Here is a 16,046-nt window from a genome sequence, read left to right on the forward strand (position 1 = left end):
AAGAGAATAGGAGTCTTGGTGATGATATTAGAGTCTGAGGGGTATATTTACTAAACTGCGGGTTTGAAAAAGTGGAGATGTTGCCTATAGCAACCAATCAGATTCTAGCTGTCATTTTGTAGAATGCACTAAATAAATGAAAGCTAGAATCTGATTGGTTGCTATAGGCAACATCTCCACTTTTCCAAACCTGCAGTTTAGTAAATCTAGCCCTGGGGGTAAATGTATCAAGCTGCGAGTTTCTGGAAAGTGGAGATGTTGCCTATAGCAACCAATCAGGTTTAGTTATCATTTATTTAGTACATTCTACAAAATAACAGAAGAAAAAAGAAAGAAAGCATGAAATATGAATAGGGGCACTCTTAGAGTGATCGAGAAAAAATTTAAAATAAAAAACTTTATTGAGTATATATTAAAATGATCCCTAAATGGCCCATAAGCCACCAGTAGCGAAATATTTAAAAACAAAAATAAACAGTGACAAAGGTGCAAGAAGTGTGTTTAAAATTGTCAGCTTCTGCTGCCCCGCCTCGCTATGTTGAGTATATCTGGTGGTGAATCAATAATTACAATAGTGAATAATTAAGAGATCCTAGATTATTAATCTCTCAATAAAGATATTATAATTTCTATTCATTTCCTAATTAATAGAGTATAAAAGAGCTATTTGAAATTGACAGATAAATGGATATTGCATCTAAAAATTAGCAACATGCAAGAGAAAAAGCCATTGAAAAAATACACTGCATCAGATTTAGGTAACTCAATACAAATATCAGCTTCTATATAGAGATTGACTTAAATGAATGGCGCATGCCCTTCCAAGTGAAATGCTGTAATGATATTACTCCTTAAAAGATGCTATCTTTTGAATAGCCTACTTATAGTGAAATAGAGAAAGGTACCTTTCTCTATTTCACAATAAGTAGGAGCTGCTATTTGTATTTAGTCACCTAAATATGGTGCAGTGTATTTTTTTGTATTATTTTTTTTATAAATTTGTAATAAAAAACACTTTAAACTAAACACACTAGCTACCACTTGTTTGGAGCGAATACACACTGATTATATATGGGTAAAAACACATGTGATATCTGTTTTGACTATCAGTATTATCATGGACTTGAAGAACAAGATGGAGAGGTCTTCACCTATAGCAGCCACCTTTCCCGTAGAGCTTGGCGCACTCACAGGTACTCGGATGCCCCCAGGTCTTATACCCAGAGTAGTACAAGTTTATGAAACGTACCGTACTGCTGAGTAGCGGGAGATGGAAGAAGCGTAGTCAGGAAACAGGCCAAGGTCTCAGATCCGAAGCAGGTACAGTGGTCAGGCACAGGCAAGATGTCAGGGCTGGCACCAAACAAGGAGAGTCCAGAAACGTAGCAAAGGTCAGGGCAACAGGCAAAGAATCAAGGTCCAGAAAAACAAAGCCAAGGGTCATACACGGGTAATCCAATAACAGTAGATGCAAAGCACAGGAGCTGGTCAGGAAACAAACTGCAAACTATAACCGTCAGGGAGGCTAAGCCCTCCCTTTTTTTATACAGATGACCCAATCAAAACAAAGAACCCAGACATAAACAAATCAGCCCAGCAGACTGTTAATAAATTGACCCCCATTGCGGACGCGCCCCGTTGTCAGATTAGCCGGGCCGCGGTGGTGAAAGATAGAAGCGTCCCAGCTGTTGCCCCGGTGACAGCCGGGACGTGTGGGCGGAAGCGACGTCCCAGTCGTCATGGTGACGGCCGGTACAACAAAGTCAGACAGGAGCGAGCCGCGGCGGGCAGTGTGGAGCCGCGGCTTGTGACAGTACCCCGCCTTGAGGAGGGGTCGAGGCACCCCGACATCCAGGTTTCCTAGGAAATTTCCTAAAGAACTCTCCAATGAGCTTGTCAGCATGGAGACGCCTCTGCGGAGCCCATGATCGTTCTTCCGGGGCATAGACCTTTCAATGTACAAGAAACTGAATCTGCCCTTGAATTCTCGAGGATTTTTTCCACAATAAATTCACGGTCTTCATCAACAGAAACTGGCCTTGGTTTGTGGGACCTGTGCTGTTTTAAATTACTTGAGGTGACAACAGGTTTTAAGAGAGAGCAGTGGAAGGTGTTTGGAATTTTTAGAGATGGGGGCAATTGAAGTCTGAATGCCACAGGGTTAATTTTTTTAATGATTGTGAATGGTCCGATAAATATGGGTCCAAGCTTCCTACATGGCTGTTTGAGTCTAATATTTCGGGTGGACAGCCACATTTTATCACCAACTTTTAAAAGGCAAACTCTACGATGGCGGTCTGATAGAGACTTGGATCTGAAAGATGCCTGATATAATGTGGAGTGAACTTTCATCCAAATATTTCTGATCCGTGAGGCCGTAGAGGGCATCCTAGTACAGAATCCAGCAAAGATTAGAGAGAGTAGAGAGTAGAGAGAAATACAGGTTGAGAAGAATTGACAAGAATTGTTATAAGCGAATTCAGCCCACGGGAGTAGAGTAGACCTGTTATCATGGAATTTAGAAATGTACAACCGCAGAAACTGTTCCAAGGACTGATTAGTTCTGTCTGTCCATTGGATTGCGGGTGATAAGCGGATGACAAACTAATCTTTACCCCAAGAAGGCGGCAGAAAGACCTCCAGAATTGAGCGACAAACTGGAAGCCACAGTCAGAGCATCAGGTAATTTGGGCAACGGAATAAAGTGAGCCATCTTGCTAAAACGATCCACAACCACCCAGATGATATTGTGACCAGAAGACCATGGAAGATCCACAATGAAGTCCATAGAGAGGTGTGTGAATGAATTAACTGGAATAGGTAAAGGAACCAACTGAGCCGATGGGCGAGTTCTAGAGGATTTGCTTCTGGCACACTCCTGAACATAGCTTCTAACATCAGAAGACAAAGTGGGCCACCAAACCCAACGTGATAACACTTCAATGATTTTAAATATTCCTGGATGCCCTGCGAGTTTGTTCCCATGACATTCAGCAAGTACCAATCTTCTAAGATGAACGGGAACAAATAACCTGCCTACGGGAGTTTGAGCAAGAGCAATCCTTTAAAATTGGCGAAGCGTAGCTCCAAGGTCTTGAGTCAAACCTACATGAATCGAGCAAGAAGGTACGATGAGCTGTGGGTCTGGAGGCAGAGAATGGCAGGCCAGGAAACTTTGAGACAGAGCGTTAGCTTTGATGTTCTTGGAACCTGGTCGGAAGGTGACGATGAACTTAAAATGAGTAAAGAAGAGGGCCTAGCAAGCTTGCCTAGGATTCAAGGTCTTACCTGCCTGGATATATTGAAGGTTTTTGTGGTAAGTGAAAATGGTAATCAGATGGGTAGCGCCCTCCAACTAATGTCGCCACTCTTCAAAGGCCCATTTAATGGGCAGTAACTCACGGTTTCCCACATCGTAGTTGATCTCAGCGGGTGAGAATTTTCGGAAAAGATATGCACAGGGGTAAATTTCTGACTCTGTGGCTCTTTCTGAGAGAGTATAGCGCCAGCTCCCACATCTGAGGCGTCTACCTCAACAATAAAGGGAATTTCCGGGCCTGGGTGCCTAAGAATTGGAGCAGAGGTAAAAGCATCCTTTAGGGCTGAAAAATTGGCCAATGCTGCTGGAGACCAGTTAGCCGTGTCTGCACCTTTGCGAGTGAGAGCAGTAATGGGTGCTACAATAGTTGAAAAGGACCGTATAAATCTTCGGTAATAGTTGGAAAACCTCAGAAATCTCTGGAAGGCCTTTAAATTAGTAGGAAGCACCCAGTCCTGAACCGCCCGGACTTTATCTGGATCCAAGGAAAATTCGGATGAGATTACATATCCTAAAAAGGTCACACGGGAAACTTCAAACTCACTTCTCAGGCTTCGCATATAATCGATGCTGGCAAAGTTTCTGCAGTACTTCCCGAACATGCTGGCGGTGCTGGGCTAACGACTGTGAATAAATCAAAATGTCATCCAGGTAAACCACGACTGTTTTGCCTAGGAACTCCCGAAATACATCATTGATAAGATCCCGGAACACTGGTGGAGCATTGCAGAGTCCGAATGGCATGACTAAATACTCATTGGGTCCGGAGTGAGTATTAAAGTCTGTCTTCCATTCGTCCTCTTTTCTTATCCGTATCAGGTTATAGGCTGATTTGAGTTGGTCAAATAATACGGAAATCAGAGGAAGAGGATATGTATTCTTGACCGTGATCTTATTCAAACCGTGATAATCAATGCAAGGCCGCAAGCTGCCATCTTTTTGGCTACGAAGAAGCAACCGGCTCTCACAGGAGTTTTAGAAGACTGAATGAATCCTTTTTGTCAATTCTCCTTCAAGTATTGTTCCATCACTTGAGTCTCGGGAATAGAGAGAAAAGGGAGATGAGGAGGAAGAGAATCTGCCTTCCTTATGAAAAATACATTGCGGAATTCTTGGTATGGAGCAGGAACGGTTTCTGGATCAGGCTGAAGAACTTGGAGAGGTAAAATCAAGCAAGTAGACGAACACTCAGGACTCCAACGAAGGATCTCTCCCTTCATCCAGTCGATGAGGGGATTATGGCTTTGAAGCCAAGGATACCTTAGAATCAATGGAGCTGAAGGGCATGAGATCAAGAAAAATGGAAGCACCTCAGTATGAAGGGGATCCACTGACAACTGAATAGGAGGAGTCTTGGCAAGAATTCTGCCCCCAGATAGGGGATTACCATCCAATCCACAGACAGTGATGTTTGAGTTCAAGTTGATAGAAGAAATTCCGAGAGTCCGTGCCAACTGGAGATCCAAGAAGTTACCCGCTGCACCACAGTCAAGGAAAATGGAGACATTAGTGGATTGAGAACTGAAGACTACACGTGCCGGAATCAGAAGAGAGTTTTCTGAAGAGATTATTTGGAGACCTAGGCGCACCTCTTCCCCAGCGCCTAGGGCTGGCCGTTTCCCGGCTTATTAGGGCAGGCATGGAGTAGATAACCCTTGTTGCCGCAATACATACAGAGGCCCAGAGAGCGTTGTCATGAATGTTCCTCTGGAGAGAGACGGTAGGCACCTAACTGCATGGGCTCTGGAGCGTCTAGTGGAGTGGAGTAAGGAATTGGCAGAAAGCCAGAAGATATGGACACATCTTTTTCCGCTTTTCTCTCCTTGAACCTACGGTCAATCTTAGTCATGAATTGCATTAGGTTTTCAAGAGAAGGCGGTGTAGGGTACTGCACTAACGAATCTTTAATTTGTTCAGAGAGACCTAGGTGGAATTGACTCCAGAGAGCAGGGTCGTTCCATTCACTATCCGTGGACAATCGCCTAAACTCAGTACAGTATTCTTCGGCAGTGCGTTGCCTTTGTTTCAGGGCTCTAGGATGGGACTCTGCCGAGGCCACCCTGTCTGGATCGTCATATAGTATACCCAAGGCATTGAAGGCGTCAACTGATTGCAGAAAAGGATTTGTAGATGGAAGGCCGAACGCCCAGGACTAAGGATCACCTTGGAGCAGAGAGATAATGATGCAGACTCTTTGCTGCTCAGAACCAGAAGAGCGTGGTCTCAAGCGGAAATAAAGTTTACAACTCTCCTTAAAATTGCAAAAAGAGGCCCTGTCACCGGAGAAGCGGTCAGGTTGATTCAATTTGGGCTCCATTACAGGACCTGGAGAGCCTTGCCTTGCTGGGCTTGCGAGGTCCTGGAGGCTTCTTCCTGGGCAGACAAACGCTGTGCCAGGCTTTGGACCATTTGTGATAGGGTCTGAATCTGGCCTGCCAGTACGTGGGATGGAGAGGAGTTCGTCCCGCTTTCATCCATGGAAGCGAACTCTTCCAATACTTCACTGGCCGGTTATAATGTTACAGCTATCAGTATTATCATAAACTTGGAGGACAAGATCGAGAGGTCTTCACCTATAGTAGCTGCCTTTCTCGTAGAGCTTGACGCGCTCACAGGTACTCGGATGCCCCCAGGTCTTACACTCAGAGTAGTACAAGTTTGTGAAACGTACCGTAGTGCTGATTAGTGGGTGATGGAAGAAGTGTAGTCAGGAAACAGGCCGAGGTCTCAGGTCCAAAGCAGGTACCGTGGTCAGGGCAACAGGCAAAGAGTCAAGATCCAGAAAAACAAAGACAAGGGCTAAACACGGGTAATTCAATAATGGTAGATGCAGAATACAGGAGCTGGTCAGGAAACAGAAACTGCAAACTATAACCGGCAGGATGGTTCAGCCTTCCCTGCTTTTTATACACAGATGACCAAATCAAAACAAAGAACCCACACGTGAACAAATCAGCCCAGCAGGCTGTAAATGGATTGACCCCCATTACGCACGCGCCCGGCTGTCAGATTAGCAGGGGCCGCAGCGGTGAAAGATAGAAGCGCCCCGGCTGTTGCCCTGGTGACAGACGGGACGTGTGGGTGTCGTCCCGGTCATCATGGTTATGGCTGGGACGCCAAAGGCAGACAGGAGCAAGCCGCAGCGGGCAGTAGTGGAGCCACGGCTCGTGACAATATCAACCCCTAATGGCAGGCAATAAAAGTTTTAAACAAACATACAGTGAAAGTATAACATACCATATATTAAGAAAAAAAATATATTTCTCAATTCAATTCTAGTGCACGCAGGGACTGGATAAAACTATGGTTTGGAACACGTCTATGGAGTTTGAATTGCTATGGGTAAGTTTTTCCATAATCATAATATTGATGTGTTATCAGCGCATTGAACCATAAGCTCTGTGTTTCACAGGACACAAGGCAGTATATACTGGGCAAAGGACTGTAGTAGGCATAAGGCTGTTATGCTGGACACAGGCATATATAAGGTAGGCATGGAACATTGGGCATGAGGCTTTCATAACTGAGCACACGCTGTGCCATGTGAGAAAGAGTTTGAGGGTTTTATGCTAGGCAAAGGACTGTACATATTGGGCAACGGCTCAACACGATGGCCATGGCTCTGTTATACTCATTACTCATACTCATTTACTTTTTTTGCCATCATTTTTGAACATGCATTGTGTCTATAAACCATTCTGCTGCAAATTAGTTCTATCAGTTTTTACTGTACCATCTATCTGGCTGGTGGCAGAGATTACTCAATGTGTGGCAAATTATAACTGTCCAATTACATTTTTAGTCAGTTGCTCGGCTTCAGTCTTGTAGTGTGCTGGTATTCAACAGGTAGTACAACAGGTCTACACTATATTGCTGGCTAAATTCTTCCTGAAAGTTTATGTGAAAATTAGTGAAGGGCACTAGTTATGTTATTGGATGCAGCCAGGCGTAACTCCATTTAGAATGCTGACTGGGGAAAGACATGTGATGCTGTCCCTGCACCACCTTACATATGCACAGATCTCTCTATATGAACTTAATGTAAAACAGTCTCCAGCATCAGATATTTAGTTGGTTGCGAAAAAGTGCCCTACAGCCCTACTATAATGCCACACATTACATCATAGTCACAATGTCCCTGCATGCAGCATACATTGAGGGACATAATACACTTTTGTGGCAATCTTGTATTCTATTATCTTTGTTGTAGCAGAAATCAACATGAAAATCTCTTGTAAATAAGATGTATTTTTTTTTAGCTAATATTGGTCCCATCAGAGAGAAATGGACATGCTATCAATGTTAGGATTCCTAGATTATAGAACAACATGCTCAAATACAGAGAACAATGTCATGTCAGAGTTCATTGACCTGAGCATGCTGCAGCCATGGCCCATATAGAGCAGGGTTGGAAGATCCTGTGAAAGAGACTACTGTTTAACTTTTGTCAGTCATTTCTGTGAATGTCATTGGATGCACATTTTCCCTGACTCCGTAAGAGATCCTGTTGGCTCCTAAAGTTGATTGCAGACCACGAAATCTACATTATTTTGTCCACTCCTGTTATAGAGTATGGGGTACATTTGCAGATTTATAACAGCAAAATATTGATTATGTGCTTTTTTCTATTAAGCGGCTCACTTACCAAAAGAAAAACCTTACTGTCAGGCTTGACCTTGTGCTTCTCCATGTACTTTATCAGGCTACTGTTAGCGTACCTGCAAAATATTTCAATCAGACGTATAAAGTGGCAAGGTCTTTATTAAGAGATAGCCAGTTTTACTCTTTGCAATCAGTTTTACTTTAGACAGACACATATCATAAGTCTCCACAAACTGTTTTCCAAAATTCCTATTGACAGCAATACTTTTGGTCCACTTGATCCAAATATAATATAATCAACCCATAATATATCAACCCATAATAGCAATGCCTTTCAAGTGAATCCTCAACATCTATTATTTTTCCTTCTTTATTCAAATTATTTTACAATGGCTGTGGAAATTTTGTCAACTTAACAGTATATGTAAATAGATCAATTATAGCATCTTAGATCCCACACACAGAGTGAATGTGTCTGCAGCTTGCACAAAGTGCTCTGACCATCCAGAGAAGTCAATTGCAATATGATTGATGGGCCTGTTTGGATGACTCATTGAGCTTGGATTATAGCTTTCTAGTTAGTAAAGCATCATTCCAGCATTCAATACATTCAATTCATTCAATACAGTATCTTTGTTTTTATTCTGCAGGCTTTTTGCAGTGACAGAATATATACACACAAAGCACACACATATAGACACACACTGTTATTTAGTTAGGGTAGATTAAATGTAACTTTCCTTTTCTCTGTAATGGTTACATTTGTTCCACAAATGTTTTTTTTTCCAAAACAATTTTATGACCACCATAAGAGGGAGTACCAGATTGTCAAGCTGCCATATATATGTCCATTTTGGTAAAATCAGACAAATCCAGCTGTTTGGTCTTTGGCTGAATCCTATAGGGCACATTTAGGCTGGGTACACACTACAGGGAAATTTTAACAATGCAATAGTATTAGTGATTTTACCAATGACAGGAAAAAAATCCAGATCAGCATGCGGATTCATGTGTACAAACTATACCCGCTGTACACGATTACCTGCAGATCTATGCTCTTCATCTGTCATAACCATCGCCCGACAAGGTCATGATTCTGATTGTGAGTGCATACACATCTTGTTGAATGAGATATTTAGTTCAGTTTAAAAATCACATTTAATGATAAAATGGGCTTTGGAATGATAATCATTCATTGTTGCAGGACACACGCTACTGTGATATCGGGACCACCGGTCGTTTATTGTCTGATTGGCCCATTAATGAACTGAATACACTGTAGTGTGTAACCAGCATTATTGTGACCAGATGTTGACTGCGCACAAAGTCAAATAGCAGTCATCATATAACTGGGGTTAAGTTTAGATCCTAATCATATGTTGATCAGAAGGGCTTCTTGTTTTGATCACATAAATACTGCCATTTAAGACCAATTACATCTAAACTGGGTGTCAAATTTGCAGGATGTACCTTTATGTGCAGGGTGCACCTTAATTTTGTCAAATGTACATTCATAAGTGGATACACTACTGAGCTCTAAATAGCCACAGCTTTCTAATACAATAGGCAGAACTCTTTGAGCTCCACAGACATCTTGGATACTGGTGGTTCATATATTTGAATTTCATAAAGTCTTACGTTGTTCTCCTGAAGTCTTTTTGAAGCGTGGGATACTCTGGCATCTTTCTGATATCTTCCCAGTCTTTATCTAAAAAAACAGGAATATATTGTTTTACTGGAAAGTCAAATAAGACAGAACAAATGTACAGGTATGGGATTTTGTATCAGGGATCGTGAAAGAAAATTATGAGTACCATTGCTACACAGGGTAATGAGGAGGCAGTGTGGAGGAGTACAGGATATTCTTTACATGTAAATGTTTTAGTATGTTGTAGTACCGAGCATTCTATATAAAGGACACAATATCTGTACTGAACAAAACAAGTGTAGTACAGTGCAGGAATCTACGGGGATTATTGTTTTAATATTAGAATACACCTTGCTCTCATTTGATTCAGTATTTGAAGATCCAGTGTTACACTAGATAGAAAGGATATGCTAAGTATATGTGCTGCCAACTGTCCTGACACCTCTCAGAGCTGAAATATCAATGTCTGAGGTGCTATTCCCCACTTCTCTTCCTTATAGGGTTTATCACACAACTGCTATTTGTTGAATGAACACTCTGTTCTTGGCAAAATCCCAGAAAGATAGCATCTTCATTTGTCTGCAACTGCCATCAGACTTCATGGCATCTCTTCATTATTATACAGCTAATGGACCGATGACCTAACCACATCTAAATAAACATGAGAGTCTAAGTACCAGACCTTTCAAGGTCTATACTGCCTCTGCTTAAATAGCAATGTAAAATGTGCGAAAAATAGTTGTACATATAATATGAATGATGCAAAGCAATGTATGCAAGAAATGCAACCTTGTAGACTATTAACTGCGAGGAGCTTCATAATACTTTACTTCCAGTAAAGTTCTTTTCAGTAACATATATATTAAAACTAGTATATGTGGATTTTTTTTTAAATTCATCATTCTACTGATGTACTTAACTGGTCACAGTGCATAAGATCGCTGAAAAAGTACCTGCAGGAAACCCCATAACACTGAATATACGATCCAGCTGGTCATGGTGGAACGGATTACTTGTCTTAATATCTTCTTGACGACAATGAAAGATTGGTTCCGATGTTAACAATTCAGCAAAAATGCAGCCAATAGCCCAAATATCTGTTGACAGAAAATCAATATGTATTTGGACGAGTTCATGCTATCTTAGGCAAGGTCAACATAGCTGTGACATTGTAAAAAGTAGACTTTACATAGGTAGTTGTTACTTTGTGATAAAAAAATGTTATGCAATTCATGTTTACTTTAACCCTAAATGAGGAAAGAACTAATACACATTAGAATTTAAAATAATATATTTTATACAGGACACATATTTGAATAACGTACAATATTGATATATGAAATAAATGGTTTTACCCAAACTCACTACTGGGATCCACTTATTTTGGGGGCAATAGCCATATTCCCTGGCAACAACAAGTATAGGCAGAATAAGTTACAAAGAAAAAACTATTGGAATCATGTCACAATACAAGTCCTGAAAGACACATAGCCACGCAAAAAGGTTAAGTACAAAAGCATTTTTTAAATACAGATAATAATTTGTAGGAATAGAAATCACAAACGAATCCAAAGAGTGCTTATGAGGGAGCATATTATAGATTTCAGTATACATTTTAGTATAACTGTGCAAAACAGCCAGAGCTAAGTTATAAAAACCCAACCAGAACAGCAATGTTAAGTAGTGTGGGCCTCATTTAGAGGCGGACATAAGTACAACATTTAAACGCAAAATACTACTCCAAATAAATCCAAAATACTTATCCAATAATTGAGTGGTTAAAAATGATGCACTGCTTGCCTATCTACAAACCAGGGCAAACTGAAATAAATTTCTAGCTACAGCTCTGCTGCAAGTGACCAATCAGAGCAACGTTGCTCTGATTGATTGAATAAAAAAATGCTGCTCTGATTTATATCAGTGAAAGTCATCGATACAAGTAACTCAGATCAAATCAGAATACAATCAGATCAAAGAAGAAGAAAAAGAAGAGAGAAGAAGAAAAAGAAGAGTGAAGAAAGGGAAAGTAAAAGAAGAAGAAAGAAGAAGATACCGTGAGAATTAGGCAAATAATAAAAATAATACTACGAGGGATTGAGTGAGTCTTTATTTCAAATAAAGGTATTTTAATATGGTGTAGGTGTGTTTACTTTGTGATGCTTTGCTATTGGGCAATACAAGTAGCAGGTCCCTGAATCACAGAACATGGTAATGCTTGAAGTTTCCCAAGCACCAGTTTATCTAAGCAGTTAATGGTTGCCTGGGATCTGCCATACACTAAAAACATATATTGAAACTACTTTTCACATATTACCCCAACACCTACCACTTATCTTGATGCTATTAGCTATTAGCTATTAGCTCACATTTTGTGTGTACATTTGCAAAAATTGCGCTCAAACCTAAATGAGGCCATGTACATTTATCAAGGGTTGTGAAGGGAGCAACAACCATCTCCCCTTCACATTATAACTTGGTATTTAGATGCTATTGGAGAATTTTGTTTGTAGACTACGGTAACTCTGAGATTTCTCAACATGGCAAACAAAATCTGTGATATTGAACACCATTTATATCTGCCAGATTAAAGGAAAGGTCAATTCTACCATCATAAAGAGAATGGCATATAATAATTGTAACATAAAACAATATATTTGATGGTACTTTTATGCAGAGAATATACCTGTGGTAAGTGAGGTTGATGTCATAAAGGGGGAGCACATTTAACCTTATTTTTAAGGTTTGTTTGATTAAAGCCTGAACACATTTTCCTCATCTTTCTTAATTTCCTGTTTGCCAACATGCACTCTGTTTTGAAATGGGCAACTTACAGCCAATCAGATTGTCATTGTTAGGAAATTAGTGTGCTGCAGATCGTCTGAGAGGCATGGACATGTATTGTTGTATTGTATTGTCTTTTTCAGCACTTATATTTCACATGAGTTACTATATGGCATACTTGCCTACTTCCAGTACGCAACATCCGGGAGAGGGGTGTGGCTAGAGGGCTAAAATGCCGATTTTTCGCGGGGGTCGGGGCCAAAATGACGCGATTCCCTGTGAATCGCATCATTTTAGCAGGTTCATTTTGGGATCCGAGAGAACTGCCAGCTCTCCTGGACTTTCCGGGAGAGTTTGCAAGTATACTATATGGTTTTAATAAGGTTTTCTGTATATGATCAGCTTACTAGTGTTTACATGCATTGTTCAAGAAATACATGTTTTGTACTAAACTTAAATGCATACTTAGTATCCATATATAGTTGTATGACTTGTATAACTGTCTGCACCCTTACATTTACTTTCTGTATGCAGTGTTTCTTTTACTTGTCTTACATGATTTTTGTCCATATTTTTTAGCATGCGACTCAATCAATACTACTTTTTTATACACCCCTTTACTGCAGGGATGGCTAGACTTTTGTAATCTGTGATCTACTTTAAAAACTGAAAATATTTTGCGATCTACCATCTACCGATTTAACGTCAGAAACATGTTGCAGTTACATATAATGATGGAACAAAAGCGGTGGCATATCTTTCGCATAGTAGAAGAAACACTTTGGCGCACATGGCTAAATGATTGGATTATATATATATATATATATATATATATATATATATATATATATACACAGGGTGATTCAAAAGTCGCAGTACACCCTTTTATTTCAAAAACTCTACAGGAATTGGGCCGATTGGCCGATTTCAAGATGGCACCCATGTTTGGTACATACCGTAAAAGATAGACCACGTCACCCATACCTTACTGGAGTATTCAGGTTTCCCAATTTCCTGTAGAGTTTTTGAAATAAAAGGGTGTACTGCGACTTTTGAATCCCCCTGTATATATATCATACATGCCAACTCTCCCGGAAAGAAATTCGGGTCAGTCTCCCGGGCTCGCTGGCATTTCTCCCGCATCCCAATCTCACACCGAGAATCGCGCGGGAGGAGGCGGGACGAGGCCAATAGCGTCATTTTGGCCCCGCCCCCCGCAACGCAAATTACGTTTTCGCCCCCTCCTGCCCTCCAGTCACGCCCCCTCTCCCGGAGTTTCCGGGAGTTGGTAAGTATGATATATATATATATATATATATATATATATATATATATATGTATGTATATTCACAGTTCTTCTAATAATAATATGCCACTACTAGCTTCAGTGAACTTCTTATTAAGCTTTAAATTATATTTTATTAATGATAGTAAAGGTTAAAAGATGAGCATGATCTAATAAGAACATCTGAAAAGTACATAAATAATTCAATAATAATGATAATAATAATAATAATAATAATAATAATAATAAAAAGCAATATGAACAGGGGCAGATTGTATACTTAAAGTGGAACTGAAAAAAAGTCTGAGTGGCCCAATATAGGCTGGACTAAATCAACGGTAGATGGAGCCAATACAAAAGCAACAGGAGTTAGCATATTTTTAGCCCTAACCAATCAGTTTTAGGCAAAGCATGCAACATGCATTGAGGGACAGAAACAGCAGGTAGAGCCTATCACAGTTGGTGGAGCTAACACAAGAGTAGGCAAAGCATTACACTAGTAGGCAGAGCAAACACAAGACGACAGAGTCAGCACACCAGTGGGTAGAGTTCCCTTAATCAAGGTTATGTGAGTAGAGCAGCTTAATCAAGCAGAAGGGAGTCCCCAATGCTAGCATTAATTTAATAGCAGTTGGGTCTCCCACCGGTTCAAAAGTCTCCCTGGCAGTAAAAGTCTCCCTGGCAGTAAAAATTGTGAAAAAACAAAACAAAAATAAAACATTACCTATGTCTCCCTGTGTGCAAAATCTTAGATTGTCCCAACCATGGTGGTGTTTGTGCCCTTACCGCCAAGAAGAGGTTCCACCTTCCCAATATCCTCTGTATCTCTGAGTGCCCTCTCTACCTCTTCTTGGGGGCAAAGATTAAAAAAAATACATACTTTTAAATATAACTGTGATTACCTGTAAACACACCATCATGAACAATTTAAAAAATGTTTTTTTATCAAATTAAATGAAAATACTCTCATGGATGCGCCATATAAAATCTATTGCAAAATATTTAGGTCCTGATTCATTATGGATCGTAAATGCCATTATGTGCCATATTTTGCATAGAATTGCTCTGTGTTTGCTCAGAAAAGACCTATAAGTCAGTACAACCAATTCATCTTCAAACGCAAAGGTCAGTGTCAACAGCCTACGATTTCATGGGTGGAATGGGTGAGGGAAGGGGCGTATGCATGTAGCCAATGTACAGTAAAGGTGTGCCAAGGTTGACCACACGCAGCAGCATCTGATTCAAGCTTTGGGCATTTCTAAAGTATGTGTTTTTCGGTCGTATCACTTGCAGCAGCTACAGGGCAGGTGTAAATGCCGAGTGATAGGGATAACAGTCTCGTATGTATGCTACAACATGAATTTGCAATCAAAAGCTGTAAAAATGCATTTTATGTACAGCAAGCATCAACATCTTGATAAATGAATTTCATGTATAAAAATGCTTTTTTAATATTTTCTCATTCATGATTATATTATTAACGGCACAGTAATTGAATCTTTTTGTTTTTGCCTTTTTTTTACCTGTGCATTCTCCTGGGACTTTATATTGCACATATGTGTTGTTTGAATCCTGCATTATGTTGCGTCTGTCCCAATACAGCAAGTGCTGTATATGCAGAGTGTACCTACACCCGTATTCCACAAGAGACGTTTCTTCAAATTCGCTTGTAGTTCAATGCGGACATGCATATTGAGGCATGCAAAACACACATTACGTTCATTTTGCGTGCCTTAATGAATCAGACACATACTATTCTGCATGATATATTGGCCAGTATCAGTGATACATATACAATACAGAGAGCATTCTTGAGTCTGCCATAGAATAGAGAGCATTCCAATGACTGTCATACAAAACAGAGAGTATCCTAGTGGCCTCTATAAAATACAGAGAGTATTGCTTTGACCACCATACAATACATAGAGCATCCTTGTGACCGCCATATATTTCAAAGACCATTTTTGTGACTTCCATTCAATACCACCCCAGGATGAAATGCGCACAATTTGGCAAGTTGGATATATAGTTGTAAATGTCTTGCTAAAAAAGTGTCACGGGCACTAGGAGTCTTTGCCCAGGATATCACCAGATGATGGACTTACCAGAGTAATGTAGCTGGTACTATGGTACTCTGGTAGCAGGGTGACAACGGAACAGGAGAAACAGCAGATGGTGAGAGAATGCTCGAGGAAAGTCTATGACTAGCAGCAGCTGGTAATGAGTAGATAAATGTACACGAGGAACCAGATGGACAAGTAAACGTGAGGAGAGTCAGTGGTCTGCGTATAGCAAGTTGTACCACTGCTATAGTGAGGAGGAATGTCCAGGAGTAGCGAGGAGGTAGTGAGAGTCAGCGGTCTGCGAATAGCAAGTTGTACCGCTGTCTATAGTGAAGGAATGGATTCCAG

The 16,046-nt window shown here is 40.5% G+C and overlaps 1 protein-coding gene across 2 annotated transcripts in view; it reads right to left on the bottom strand.

Moving 5' to 3' along the window:
- Positions 1-16,046, bottom strand: part of CDK19 (cyclin dependent kinase 19) — a 206,215-nt gene that overhangs the window by 44,016 nt on the left and 146,153 nt on the right. For both annotated transcript variants that reach the window (XM_075202923.1, XM_075202924.1), the window contains 3 exons: positions 10,523-10,666; positions 9,560-9,629; positions 7,965-8,037 (listed from right to left, as the gene is read on the bottom strand). In XM_075202923.1, the coding sequence (XP_075059024.1) occupies positions 7,965-8,037; positions 9,560-9,629; positions 10,523-10,666 (287 nt within the window). The remainder of the gene's footprint in view (positions 1-7,964; positions 8,038-9,559; positions 9,630-10,522; positions 10,667-16,046) is intronic.

The sequence above is a fragment of the Mixophyes fleayi genome, chromosome 3 (assembly GCF_038048845.1).
Source record: "Mixophyes fleayi isolate aMixFle1 chromosome 3, aMixFle1.hap1, whole genome shotgun sequence".
Classification (NCBI taxonomy): Eukaryota; Metazoa; Chordata; class Amphibia; order Anura; family Limnodynastidae; genus Mixophyes; species Mixophyes fleayi.